The sequence below is a fragment of the Pinus tabuliformis genome, chromosome 4_1 (genome assembly GCF_031772625.1).
Source record: "Pinus tabuliformis cultivar Carrire ecotype Pingquan chromosome 4_1, CPIR1, whole genome shotgun sequence".
NCBI classification, from domain to species: Eukaryota; Viridiplantae; Streptophyta; class Pinopsida; order Pinales; family Pinaceae; genus Pinus; species Pinus tabuliformis.
The window spans coordinates 865,881,897-865,897,315 of NC_142303.1; the positions used below are offsets into that span (position 1 = coordinate 865,881,897).

Genomic DNA, 15,419 nt, shown 5'->3' on the forward strand with positions numbered 1-15,419 from the left:
ACCATGAATAATGATTCACCGACCATCCTATGGGCCTACTTCCTTCTATTGAGATACATGGGTGCCATCCATTGTTCTTTCTAGTTGCCTAGGTAAGAATTTTAAATATGAGTTGTATCCATATCAATCTTACATTTTTTGCACCTGAAAATCACACCTTATCATGCACCACTACATAAATAGTTCATATATAAAAAACATATTGCTCGAAATTGTTCAAGTACAACATTTTTACCTTGCAGAATTAGAAATCATCTTACATAACAAAAACATTGTGGCACTAAATATGTGAGTAAGAGATGAAATGACGCAATGATATAAATTCCATGTTCTTGTGCACTCACATACACACTTGACATATTCATATTCATCTTCGTCTTTCACATCTGAATTTAATGTTAATCTTTGATCTCCTTGATTTTCCTGTCATTTATTAGAGTTGTGAATTCTAACAAGATAAATTCATATTGGAGTCACTAGTATCAATATGATTTAATAAACCCATCAATTTCACCATAAAAACTAACCATGTTCTTAATAAAGACACTTACGCCAAGATACATCATCCTTTTATCCAATGAACCTACGATTACCCATGAGTGTCGCAACAAATAGGAATGGGGGCATCCACTCTTTTCACATCACTCTCCACTAGGAGAATATCCATAGCCATTGTGTAAGGGACCACCTTCAGTTCCAATTCCTTTTCATGTATCCCAGGAAACATTGTTTCCTTCTTGGCACACATTTCATATACTCAACCAAATTTGATGATGCTAGTTCAACTTCTCATCATAAGAACACAATGAGGAAATAATCCTTTATAATGGAAGAGTCCAAGTGCTAGCTGCTATAATTCTTTAACCTTTAATATATGTAGGATACACAATACATACATCTCATCAAACTATGATGCACACAAACCATTTATAGGTGGACCTTAACAATTAGAAAATGGTTTATAAAACCATGTGATTCACGATACTTGAGTTGGAGAATTTTATGTCATTAGCACACATGATAGACAACAAAATCTAGCCCACCATACTAGTTAAAAGGGGCAAGTGGCCATAGATAATCGATGTGTAGCTATAGGTATTCCATTTCTGGTGGAAACTTTGTGCACTACTCCATTCCCATGGACAAGATGAATATGTGGTGGCCAAGTATTTCGTGACACGCATCCACTACCACATCCTTCATTCAAATTCTATTCAACTAACCATTTTTCTCCTCCCCTCTGCTACACTTGGCTACCTCCATATCAATAGACATTATTTCTTTGGTTTGATTCTCACTTGTAATGAAAACCTCATGGGCCTTCAGTACCTAGGCCTTAATTGAAATGGGATCCATGGTACCCTACCATTGTAGTTGGGAAAACAAGCGATTCTATAATACACCTTCGTCCCCCACTTTAAATTTATTGTTTGCTTGAGACTAAGCCCCCCACACAACATTCCTAGCTTTAATTTTGACAAATTGTAATGGTTCTCTCTTGTATACTCGTCTCAAACTACTTTCTAAGAAATCATAACATTCATCCAACTTCGCGACATCATATTCTTTACATTACACATCATGAGCACCTCTGAAATGAATAACAATCCTTGAGGCAAGGACCATCTAGACAATCTATTAAAAATATCTCTCTGTCAATGTACAACTTGTCATCTATAATTTTCGACCATGGAGCTCGATGCTTATGTTTTTTCAACATTGAAACCAAAAAATCAATTTCTCCTCTTGTTGGGGCAATGGAACTCTAGACTCTTACCTCTTCTACTCAAAGGAAGACATTAACAACATTTTCATTATTGCAATAGGGGATATAATCTCTCATCAGTAGTGAACACAAGTTGATTATGCTTTAGATATTATATTGACTTGGGAACTAGTATAAAAAAGAGTATCAACTTTCATATGCTTAATAATCACCCTTATATGAAAAAAATCACTTCTTCTACTTTTAGTACTAAGAGATGGAATAAAAGAACTAGAACTAGCATGAAAAAATGTTTTATCTTGCACTCCTGTAGCTATGACTTGAGTTTCATCCTTTGAATTATATCCCAAATCTTGTTGCACTGCTGCAACATTATTTTATTTTTCTTCGCCTCAAAATGTCTTAGGCCTTAGTTGAAGATGCAATTTCTAATAGTAAGCATCATCATTGCCTTCCTTTTTACAATGAGAGCATGTCAACTTTGCCTCTTCTTTCTTCACTATAGAAGTCTTCTTTCATTTCCTCTTTCCTTTAACCAACTTAGGTGGTTGCATCTTTACAAAGTTGCTTTGCACACTCTTTCTCATGGACTCAAGATGAGTAGCTTGGACACACACTTCATCAAAATTAGTGGGGTTAAATAAAAGAAGAATATGGAAAAGATAACTATGCAATGCACCAATGTATTTTAAAGCATCTATGAAGAATCTAATGGAATATTGAAAGCCACTACTTTCTTTCTAAATTCTTCAGTAAAATTATGTAAACTTTGTCCTTTTCCTTGTCTCGAATTTTCTAATTCCATGATTTCTTTATGAGTATAAGCTAACAAATAAAATTGCTTCTTTAATTCCTTGGTGAATTCCAACCATGAAGAAAGGATCTTACCATTTTTTTTCTACCTTCTAAAAGTTTACTTCCCTACTAAACCAACATTATACCTTCAAGACGAAGAGAGGCTAGCTAAATATTTACCTCTTCTTCAATAAATTACCGAATACAACAATAAAATTATATATGTTGAATCTAATTATTTAATCTTTCTCCATTAACCTCACAATTATACAATGGTAATTAAAACTTAACATCAATCTTCAACAATGGATTATTTGAAAAAATCTTCTTATGAGGAGATGGTAACAAAGAATTAGATGAAGAAGAAGGATGCAAAGAATGAGGAGAGTAAGTTCTTGAAGAAGGAGGAGAAAATAGAGGAAGAGGGGATTAATCACCCTCCTTATTTAATTGATTAGTGCCTTCTACTTTTTGAAGTTCTCTTTGTTTATAGAGATCTTCCACTTTTGACTGCAACGTACGGAATGCCTCAAGAAAATCCAACTTGGAGTTAAAATTATTCTCTCTTCTTGGTGGAGTCATCTCTCCTCTTTGAGTGAAGCTCCTTGAACCAACTTTGAGATTGTAAGATTCAAGTTAACCTTCACTCAAGTTAACATGGTAATCATTCACAGTCAAAACCAAGATCAAACGAGCTCATTTAGCTCTAATACCAAGCTTGATAAAGATCTTCTTTTGCGAGCATATGATTTATTGACTTAAACAAATTTTGAATTAGTAAACTTAACAAAAAACTATTAAAAATATTGTAATGGAAATAAATGATTGCAAATAAAATACAAGAATACAACGAGCTTGATAACAAAGTTCACCCAAAGTCAGTTACATCTTCAGATTCACTTGTAATGGATTGACCTCCTCAATTATGATGTAAAATGACTCAAATTGCATCAAATCCCTAATCTCTGAAGTTCGCTCTCTATTCTACAACTTTTCAAAAGGCCTCAAAGTACCCTTTGCAAGAATATATCCTTTCTTAAATTTCCAAAAGACCACAAAATATATATATTACCAGACAAACAATGATAAACACGCTACAAAATTAAAGGCTTCGACATTTTCTCATAACTATATACCCTCTATGGTGCAACGGAATTTTTTTTTTATATATAGTGTGGGGGAGTCCACAACCACAAGGTCGAGCTCGCGAAGGCTGCAATCCCTCCATTATAACAACATAATATAAGTAGAACTTTGTTCAACAGTAGTTGTTACATCAATACAATATGTTTTGGTTTTTTGTAACATATCCATATTATATACCAAATATAACAATTTGTTTGGCATATTACAATAACCCATGCCATGGCCCAATCAATGAACAATGTGCAAGTGTGACATATTTTTGGTTGTCGGATGGTAGCAAGGCCAAATCCGCGACCTTCCCCCATTTTTGCAATATTGTTAGAATGAAAACTTAAATATAGAAGCGTGTGATTAAAATAAAAAACAAACTTGTGGCTGATTGGTAGAGTCATTGGCTTGTTCTGCGTATGTCAGGTGTTCAATCACCATAGTTCCAATTGTTGTCCCATCGACCAAAACTATTTTTTTCATTCTGAGGTGACATGTGGCACCCTCCAATTGGGCCACGTATCACCACCTTATTGGTCCATTGTTACACAGTCGGTTTTTGCCACATCACCCTACATTTTCCATGTGTTGAGTGCAGGTGTTGCCACATCATGTTGTCCTTGCTACCACATGTCACATCCAAACCCTGGCACGTGTCCGAGTAGGTTTGACTTTTCTCCTAGTGGTCAAAAACTTCAAAATGCCATAACTTCTACATACATACTTTGTTCGACACCATTCAAATTATGTTGGAATGGTCTAGTTAAGCTCTTTAACATGGAATTGGTTCCATCAAATTTTTGGGACTCTGATTTTTAGGCCTTTGTGGATCGTGTTAGATCATGTTTGGTGCTCTTATTAACGTGACAAGATCTTTAATCTCTTTGGAAAGGTTGGAGAATTTTTTGGCTCTCTTAATTTAGTTGGTACTAAGCCCTTTGCGGGCTATCTTTATGTATTATGTGTGCTCTCTATCAAGGTGTGGCTTATGCTTTTCCTATAGTTGGGATAGGTGGTCTTATGTGAGGGATTGTTACTCAATATGGTGTGGTTAAGAGCTTCCCTGGGAGGCTTCTAAGAATGTAGGGACCAGTCAACTATGCAGCCATGGTTCGGGTAGAAACTTGATAATTCGTGGCAAGATATAACGAGTTCACTCTGATGGAAATTGGCAACATCATTTCAAACATGGAGGGCAAGTGTGCTTTAGCCATCATTTCATCCTAAATAAACATGTGGAGATGGGAACTCACAACTAGATTCCTGAAACTAGAAAACGGGTTTCTCTAGACTTGCTATATGCAATCTATGAACCTCCATTGGAATATCAAAACTCTCGTAGGACATGTCTAGTGGAGCTCTCAAAGAGTCAAAGAGAACTACTAATGTGCATTGATAAGGTTTTGCAAAAGATGCATAAATTAGATGAGAAAGTCTCAATTCTTGTTAAGAGGCTAGCTAACCTTCCCATGACTCCACTAGAATCCCATGCTAATTTGGCTCCATCCATTAAGGCAGGCTTTCCTTTTAGTTCAGATGGTGTATAAATATGGGATTTTTTATGTTGCTAACATCCATGAGGCTATTTTTGGGGGATATAATAAGACTCTACAAATCATAAGCTTACTAGTTTAGTATAGATTAAATTGTGTCAAGTGCAGTGGATTAATACATTTTTTGACATACAATTTTGAGATTTCAAATCTATCATTACATAAACTTTGAGGTAAAAAATGGGCCTCAAAACAGAAAATGTACTAAAAAAATCAAATTTTAAGGACCAAGTAAGAGTGTGTACTCCTTGGATGTGGAATTTAATTTTCACATCCAACAAGTGTGTATAGTGAGTAAACATAGGTTTAACAATAAGCCAAAAAAACAATTAAAAAAAATAAAAAAAATTACCCTCTTATTTTATTATTTTAACTTTTATTTTATTATTATATTTGGTTTAATAATTCATTGTAAACCTCTAAATTTTCGTAACTCTGATTTCTCTTCTATGTCAACCAATAATAGCTAATGGGATATTGTGTATTTTTTTGGTGTTTAAAAGAAAAAATTATAAATAAAACATTATTTTTTGTGTACATTAAGTTTGTGCGCATGCATTGAGGTGACATTACCCCATAATACCAACGCTGCCCCTTCGACACAGATAATCTCGAAAGAATTTAATCGAAGGCATTTTAACCTTTGGTTACACTACTATAACCAAATAAGATGCCAAATAAGATAAAGTATCAACTCACTTTTAAGTCCCAATTAGAAATAGATCCGCGTAAGTTCAGTTCAATAATTCATTAAAAACACCCGTCCCCGCGCCATATTCAGCTGCCCTTTCGCTTAAAATCAATAATTGCTTGGCTTCATTCGCATCCCGCATTCGTCCGAACAATTTGCTCATATTACATTTGTTTCTTGAAAAGGAGAGTACATTTAATCTCTGCCAAATACTTAGGATTGGAGTAGGCGGCAGAAACTTTTCTACCCTACATGTTGGCTGAGAGAAAGTCGCTCGTTTATCCAATTCCGAAGCATGGATGGCTGATCCCACTCACATCAAACTCAAACCCAAAGCCAAACCCAGTGCCCAGGTAGTTTGGCCATTAGGTTTCTTATTGGGTGAAAAGGGAAAGCGCCCATCTATTCGGCAACGCCAAATCCTATATCAACGAATACAACCTAGTTGCTCCACTTTATATACTCGCCTAGATTAATCCAGTGTATATTGCAAACTTGAAATATTAGGTTTCCCTCAATGCTAATTTTATTTTAAAAATGTAAAATATTTCAAATCTTATGTCACGGTATACAACTTCGATTACTCCATATATAGAGTGGCCTAGATGACTCCAGTGTTTATACTCTCTAAATTAAACCGCATTTATTTTGCTTCTGTGTACCTTACTCTTTACTCAAGTGCCTAGTTTATTCCATAACATGAATATCTACGATTTTATCAGTGATCGTACTGTTGTTTAAGACAAGGCGGAGTTTCTTTTACAGTAATATCTCATATAACCTCGGACGAGGTTTCGTTTACCGTAATTTCTGAGAAAATCGTGTATCTTTGTGGCCTATCTTTCTTTCTCCACTCCTCTTTAATTTGTTCCTTCAACCCTACTCTATCACTCTATTTCTTCCTTCAACGCTACTCTATCACTCTATTTTTAGGTCAGGCGTTTAATCGCTTACGTCACCTGATTTTATAAAGTCAAATACAGTCAATATCGATGATGTGATTTTATAAACTCAAATACCGTCAATATCGATGATGTGCATTGAGAAAGGAAAGCCATACAAAAGGTCATCCGTTCTCGTAGATAGTCCGATCAAACAAAAGGAAGTACATCAATCAAAATGATGCAGAAGATACAGAGAGACAGGTTCTTATGTAACCCTACAGTCCAAACAGAACACTTCTACTCATACATTCATTACACATCTATTATACATTACGGAATCGGAATCAGTTGTGTCGAGCTTTAACATACAACATAATCTAACACACTCGACTATCGACCGGTTGCCCAAGTTACATAGATCTTCTACTCTTCGGAAAATATAGATCTACAACGGCAATAAAATATTGATCTACAACTGTCCACAAAATTGATATGTGTAAGAAATTGTTAAAAACAATTGAATCGAAATTACCATAATATAATGCTCACGCCAAACACTCGATGATTCGGATCTTGACGGATGGAAGCCAACCATTTCGAGGATAAAAATTCTGGAATATCAATAAACATTCTATATAAACTAGATAACAAGCACACATCGTTATTCTTTTCATTACACTGCAAACATCATATTTCTTTCAATCCACGGCGACTGTGACATCTCGATCCAGACAACGGCCATAATCTCTGGAACGACCGGGGAAAACGGTTAAGAATTGTTGCAGAAATGGATAGATATTGGCGTTGACTCATGTGCTAGAAGTCCAAAACGAAATTTGTAGATGAGGACTTTTCTATATCTTTATCCTTCACTCAATTAAATTTTGGATGATTTTGCAGGCTGACTTGAGATTTCTTTCCATTATTCTAAAGGAAGAAGAACTTTATACGAATGCATGATTTCTCCAATTCTAAAGATAGAAACAGAAATGGGCAAGATTTCAAAATGTTTATAGGGTGTAGACAAGTTTTATGAATTAGATGTAAAATAGAGTCTACTTACGAGATTCTAGATCTGCCTGCGCAGGTTGAGGAGATTTGGCCTTGGTAAGATATTGGCCCGCCGTGGTACTTCTATCCGACAAAACCTGATACCTACTGAAATAGCGGCAACTCCGCCGGTAAACTATTGAGATCCAGGCCTTCGAGGCCGGGATTCGTACTGGCCTTCCGTTTCAGATTGTTATTCGCGTGATGGACAATTTCTTCCTCCTCGACACGCCCATCTCCGGACTTCGCGGCGGATAAGTCGGCCTGGACGTTGCGGGTTTTCCCGTGGTTTGAGAAATCCTCCCACTCGAAAGATGGGCGCCAGAACGCGTTGGATGCAACGGTTTTGGTACATTTTAGTGCGGGTTCTTGGCGATTGAGGTCATTACGAGTACTGAGAGAGTACCTGCGCGTAGCCTTGATTCGTTTCAGCACAGCGAGGAATTCTTCGAAACTGTCGCCGTCTCTGCCCGTGCAGGGTCTCTTCGGAATGGGATTGATGTCGTCGGCCTCCGCCTCCTCTCCATTCCTGGTCCAACATATTGATGATTCCAGTCGGCGCTTCATCGCGGTTTCCGTCTACTATTCTATCACCAGTAACAGATGGGGATCGACCCCGGAACCTGTGAACAGTGCTTATCTCACGGGCCTTCAGCTACAGAGGCTTAAGAGTGGTGAAAGTATTGTTCATCATTTTTAGGGTTCATCCAATGAACCGGAAAGTCCAACTTGTTGCGAGAAGTAAACGAGTACAAGCTGTTCTCTGAAATCGGTGGTCGAACCTTCACTATTATGGCTGGTGCTAAAAGAATCGTGACAACGCCTTTCAGGGACCGGCAACCAATGTTGGACGTACGGGGTTGACAAAGCACAGTGACACGCAACCAGGTCCCGAATAAATACCTGACATTGTGCCGTCCATTCTTCCGAAAGGGGCGGGTACGAGTCAACTGCAATTAATGACTGTCTGGTTGGAGTTGGTTCGAAAAAAAAATTAAAATATCAAAATCACTGCTAAATTATAAACGCTAGATTAAATTTCTATATTTCAAAAGAAGCGAAATATTTTTAATAACATGTAAATAATTTGGACCAGTAAGATTTAATAGTTATGTTGTGGGTTGAGGATAGTTCCTTTACGTTCTCAACATACCTAACATGATGTAACCTCAACAATAAAAACATGCAATTTTTATGGTATTATTACACTTAGTGTAGGGTGGCGGAGCACATTGAATACCTATTCAACAACTTTGCACGTGTTCCTGGCCGATTATCTTTTAGCGCTCTTTCCCTACATACATTTTTTCCATTTTCATTTAAATTGCAGGGCATCATCCACACAAGGAAAATTATCTTCAACCCTAGACTATAAGGTATTCTTCATTATCCTCCTCATATATTCATTAGCATTTGGTTTTTCATTCTATGGATTCTTTAATGGAACAGTCTTTGAAGTAATGACAACCTTCATGGCCACACAATATATCCTGGCCACCATAGAATCCCCACCCTAGGAAATCAACATTGTGGCTAGATACCGTGAATGCAAATGCTTGCCATCCTTCCATCCTAGACATGGGTGTTGGAGTTGTTTTCTACATTGTTAATGGTGGAAATTTTTATTGTCATAATTATATGAATCTACCAACTATGAAAAGAATATCTATCTTATGGTGAGGGTATTGGACTCGACAACTATACCACTCTCATTTAAACTCTTCCTTGTTTTTCTTCGTTCCTTAAATCCGTACAGATTTCTTGTCCAAGTACCACTTTTCATGAAGTGTTTTTCTCTGTCATAAATCTACATGTTTCCTTGAATGTTTTAAAACATAATTCAACAAAGTAATGAATTACCTATCAAGAAATATATAGTCAAATCTTATGGCATCTTGTTAAATGTTGAATTTTGTCTATCTCAATATTCCTAAGGGATTTTTAATTTATGTATTTACGTATTCTATTGTTGTTATTTATTTAATAGGTGTAAATCTTGAAAAATGTCTCGTATTGGTCTTCCTAAGAAGGATAAAAGGAAATTGTCAATTGTTGAATCATTTGGCCTTGCACAACATTCTAATCAACCATGTAATATTCAAAATAAAGTTGATGCTCATCTACATGAATACATGAATATGATGAATCAAATAGTGTAGAGCTTGTTGAAAGAGAAAAAACCATCAAAGAAACATAAAATAATATTGAAATCTAAATGAAATACAAGATTTCCATGGGCTTATGTTGTAAAATATTGTGACAGTAATGAAAGGATAAAATGTTCTTGATGTGTTAAACTTAAAGTTGAGACTCCATTTGCGAAAGAGGGAACTACCATTCTTCAATTTAGTGGTTTAAGTGCCCACGCAAAATGAAAATCTCATAATTGTTTTTTACAACTTTTGGAGGGAAAAAGAAAACAAAGCAATATTCCAATCACTAAACATGTAGAAATAACGCTAGATGTTGAGAAGAAGCGAATTATATCAGTGATTGAAAACATGTATTTTGTTGCTATACATGGTTTATCTTTATAAATGTATAAGTCAATATGTGACTTGAATATGTATAAATTCACTCCATGGGTGCTTCTGAGAGATGAATATTCTATATACGCAAATACCACACCAAGAAAAGAGTTTCTTCAAGTTGTTAAAGTGGTGTATTGGAACAAACTAAAAAAGGAGATTTTACATAGCCCAGTTTACTCAATTTTAGTTGATGAAAGCACTAATCAAATTATGGAACACCAATTGATTGTTTATATTACATATTTGATGAATGGAGGAAGAGGTCAATGTTTAACATATTTGATGAATGGAGGAAGAGGTCAATGTTTAACATAGTTTATATGTTTTTTTCAAATAAATGATGGAATAGCTCAATATATGTATGACCTAGTGAGAACTTAGAACTATTTTATAGCATAAATGGATTTATATTTGATGAAGTTTGTTGGTTTTGGTTCAAATGGTGCATCTTCCATGAGGGGTATTCAAATCTTTGTATTATCCTCATTTATTAGTTATACATTCCATAGCTCATATGGTAGCATTAACAACCAATGAAGCTTCATCTCATTTTATCCAAAGTTGCAATATATTAACAAATTTTGGGACAAATTTTACTCATGGCTTGGGAAATCAATTAAAAGATATTGAAAATTGAGAGAGCTAATGTATAAATTTCAAATAAATAAGATAGTGGTCTTACACATTCATCAAATTAGGTGGCTCTCTAGAGGAAAGGTCATGGAAATACTTTTTAAACTCATGCATTCTTTGTTAAAGGATCGAGAGTTAGGAGAGAAAAATTATATGAGTTGGAAAGAATATTTCAAGTGCAATTTTGCATCCATCTACTAGAAGACATGCTCATTTAATTAAATAAGTTGAATCGAAATTTCAAAGAGGATCATATTGATATTACATATATCAAAACTACTTTAAATATTTCTATTGGCATGCTTCATAAATGATTTTTGGGAAGCATTTTTGGTGTAGGTGCAGTGCACATTTCTTCTTTTTTAGTTAAATCATAAATAGGTGTTGGAAAATGTAACTAGGTTCTGTATTCATTTAATGTATTTGAATCAACTTGTAACGTACTTATCAAAATAAAGTGAAAATAATTTTATTATCAATTTGATTTGACTTATTTAACCATGGGTTTCCTGCTTGGGTCAAATGTATACGTCAAGCCTCCATTGTAGGCTTTAGGTTATTGAAAAAATAAATTTGTAAAGCCTCCTCCATCCATTGAAGTCTCCTTGTTGTTAAAAGGATCTCCATCAAGTCAAATTCCATAAGGAGATCACATGTCGGCCTACACAAATGAAAGAATATCCATGGTGGCTCAATAATTATGGCACAATTGTTCACAATGTCATGTCGACCTATTTACGTGGGGCAACCACTATATATATACCATCCTCGGATCTTTGCATTAAACCATCTCAGAGCTCGCAAATTTCAGAGATACATTTTCAGCAATCACACATAAGCTCACATAGAATCACATATTACAAGTTCAGATTTCAAAAGGTTTTCTATTGAGTGATCACAAAGAAGTTCAGATGAATGTTTCGGGGTCTTTGCAGAGATAATTCAGATATCATAGTGTGTTGTGTTTGGATGACTTAAAGAAAAAGGTATCGGTGCCATTGTAGAAGAAAAGTGACACCATAGTAATACATGAAGGAGCTCAGATTGGCTGCAGAAGGTGATCTCTTCAAGGTCAAGTATGAAGAATATTGACTACTATAGGGGCAATGGAATTGAAGCATAACAAGGTTGGCTTGATGGATGGAGATAGTCTCTAGTCTGAGTTGTAAGGGTCTTGGTCGTCTCATCTTGAATCTAATGAAGGAAGAATTTGTGACTAGGTTTTCCCCTCGAGGGGGGGTTTTCCTTGACAGTATTCCTATATCTTGTGTTCTTGTATTTGTTTCTTGGCATTAATCTTGATAATTAGAAAATATAATTAATAGACATAATACTAATAATGAAAAATATCACAAGTTAATGTCATAGATAAGGAAAATCATTTAACTACCATCTATATCGATTTTCCAACATGGAATCCAAGCCTTGGTCATGGTCAAAGCAGCTTGAAGAAGGGAAGTTCTTGGCTAATAATATTACAGTGAGCATGTTAAAGAATGAAGGAGAAATAAGTTGGATCATTTTTTGAGAATACTCAAAGGAGTGACTTCACTATAAAATGTATATAAGTAATAGTGAAAAATAACAAAGACAATTTCGAGGATATAACAAGTTCACATCTTTTCAGAATGGATTCGTAACATTTTCGGTGAAGACACAATCTAGAAGGATCAATATTGACATTTCAGTGAAGTCACAATAAAGATATAACTTCACTGTGTATTTCAGAAACGGCATAGGCAATACCACAATGACATGATCTCGGTATAGTAACATAGGCTCAATGCATTCACTACATCGGTACAATCACATGATAAAGGGTTCATCATTGTAAGAAGATCTCAGTGCTAGTTCAGAAAGAAGATCTCAGTGATACACCTCAACAAGAAAGTTTGGTTCTTGCGAAAAGTGCTTAATGACAAAACATCTTCAAGGATAGTTGAAGTCACAATCATGAAGAAGAATTCAGGCTCATTATGGTTGAATCACGATAATACTGAAGCAATGATATATAGAGTGAAGTAGTTCATCTCATCTATAATTCATTGAAGAAAAGGGGTCTCACAATAGATACCTTTGGAAATCCACCAATGATATAAGGTATTTACAAGAAGTATTAAGTTTGAAGGGAATCTAAAATCTATCCTATATAGAGCACAAGGTACCAACTTAATAAAATCAAGTAAGTACTTCGCACTCAACAAGATACACTTTCAACAAGTATGATAAAATTAGAGGTATGTAAACACAAGGTACGTATGCTCATGAGTTCTTAGATTTTCAATATATCTAATGATTAATGGTTCATATAATCCTTGTTGATATCTAGTCTAGGCTAAAGAGTGTACTCTCTAGATAACATATTAGAATCTCAGTCCTCTCCCTCTAGGATCTACAAGTAATCTAGGATTCCAAGCAAAAATCCTTGATTAAAAGAAGGAATAACTTTTCATAAGATTTTGTCCTCCATGGTTACGTAAGAGATCTAACTTGAGAAATGAAGTCATGGTATCACATGTTTTGCTTGAAAGCATGAATTACAGGTATAGATGTCAAGAAACATCTCCAAGTATGTCTATATATCTTATAAAATTATCTTTATCTTATTTTTTGAAGTTTGAATTGCTTTACCAACATCATTATGTCTATCCTCCATGGTTATGTAAGAGATCTAACTTGAGAAATGAAGTCATGGTATCACATGTTTTTGTTTGAAAGCATGCATTACATGTATAGAGGTCAAGAAACATCTCCATGAATGTCTATATATCTTATAAAATTCTCTTTATCTTATTTTTTGAAGTTTGCATTACATTACTAACATCATTATGTCTAGCTATCTTGAATCATAGAGATTCTTGTTTAGGGTGATTCATCTCTCAATAAAGCTACCCCACCCCCTCATATTCTTAATTGAATTTAAAGAACCCTGGACTGGTTCTTTAGAAAACCCTAACCTAAGGATATGCTGACAATGTGTGAAACCATAGTCCATTTAGGATTATTGTGAAATTCTATTTGATGTTCTTATTGATGATGTCATGTTTGGGATTTCATTATGATCATGAAATCTTAACTTGTTAGGGTTGAGTGATGTTTGTCTGAGATCTTGAACCTTTGAAGTTTTGGTATTTTAGGGTTTTCTTTGATATCTTATGAAACCCTAGATTCTTAGGGTTTATCTCGGTCTATAAGAAAAACCTGAGTTATAAAGTCCTAGGAATGAAACCCTAGGTATGTGTCCATTTGGTTGAAATCCTAGACTATTCTAGGATGGGATATGTCTAATATATTAATGTTTTCTGACATGTGATGTTCCTAAGCATGACGATGAATTCCTAGATGTATGAGTTGACCCTTTTGTTGTTGGTCATGGATCCTAGGGTTTGGATCTAAGCCCTAGTCAAAGGTTGTCTTTCTAGGATGATAGTATTATAGGGTTTTGGAGTTAAACCTTAGTAGAAGTAAAAATATCTAATGTATGATGACAATGTGATAATTTGGTATTTGTATATGATTTTTGGTTTGGATTGATGATTGATTGAAAATATAGGGTTTGCAACTAACCCTAATGGAAATTGGTCATGTTAATGACTAAGTGGTGATTGGTTTTGATTGATTGTTTTGTAGGAAATCTAGGATTTGTATGAAACCCTGGCGAGAAGTCTAACATATGATTTTTTAAAAGTTTTTAGATTCTTTTTAGATATATATTTGTTTGAATTGTTTCTAGGGTTTTCTATATGTTCTAGTATGTTATGCCATACCTTTGGAAGACACATTTAAACCCTAGATGTAATGAAAGTTGTTATGATGTAGTCTAGGGTTTATGACAAAGTCCCTAGCAAGATGTTGAATATATGTGTCTCTTGGATATAATTAAGTTTTGGCATCTGATATATATAAAGTCCAAATGCTTATGTTGTTATAAGTTTTTGATATGGTTAACTTCATGCTTCTATAATTTTGGGTGTACTTGCTATCTATGTTGTGCAAGTACATCATCTTCAAATTAGTGAAGATGATCATAAGAAAAATTGATGTGATAAGCATGATATATGAATGAATCTGATAATAATGATGGAAGCCATGAAATATTCTCCAATTTCATAAATAGTATGTAGCACTCCCTAAGTTAAGAGGGAGTCTAGATGAAGTATCCCTAGGTTAAGGGGGGGCTTGAATGGCTAAAATCTCCCTAGGATAAGAGGATGGTTGAGAATATTTCTTGTATAATAATGATTAGATCCTCTCTGATTAAGAGGGAGTGACAAATCTGGTTCTCTACTCCATGTTTCATGCACTAAACCAGGACTAACAGTCATAAGTTTAATGAAGGCCATGACTGAGAGAAGGAAATTGGAGAATGCATTTTGAGGTGTTATTGAAAGAAGGAAAGCAAGATCCTATTGAAGAATATGT

The 15,419-nt window shown here is 35.0% G+C and overlaps 1 protein-coding gene across 1 annotated transcript; it reads right to left on the minus strand.

Annotated features, from left to right (window-relative positions):
• Positions 1-7,400: 7,400 nt before the first annotated feature.
• On the minus strand, positions 7,401-8,574 carry LOC149178938 (uncharacterized). The gene has a single exon (XM_089423747.1). The coding sequence runs from the start codon at positions 8,398-8,400 to the stop codon at positions 7,939-7,941; it is 462 nt and encodes a 153-aa protein (XP_089279873.1). The 5' UTR covers positions 8,401-8,574; the 3' UTR covers positions 7,401-7,938.
• Between the last annotated feature and the right edge of the window lie 6,845 nt (positions 8,575-15,419).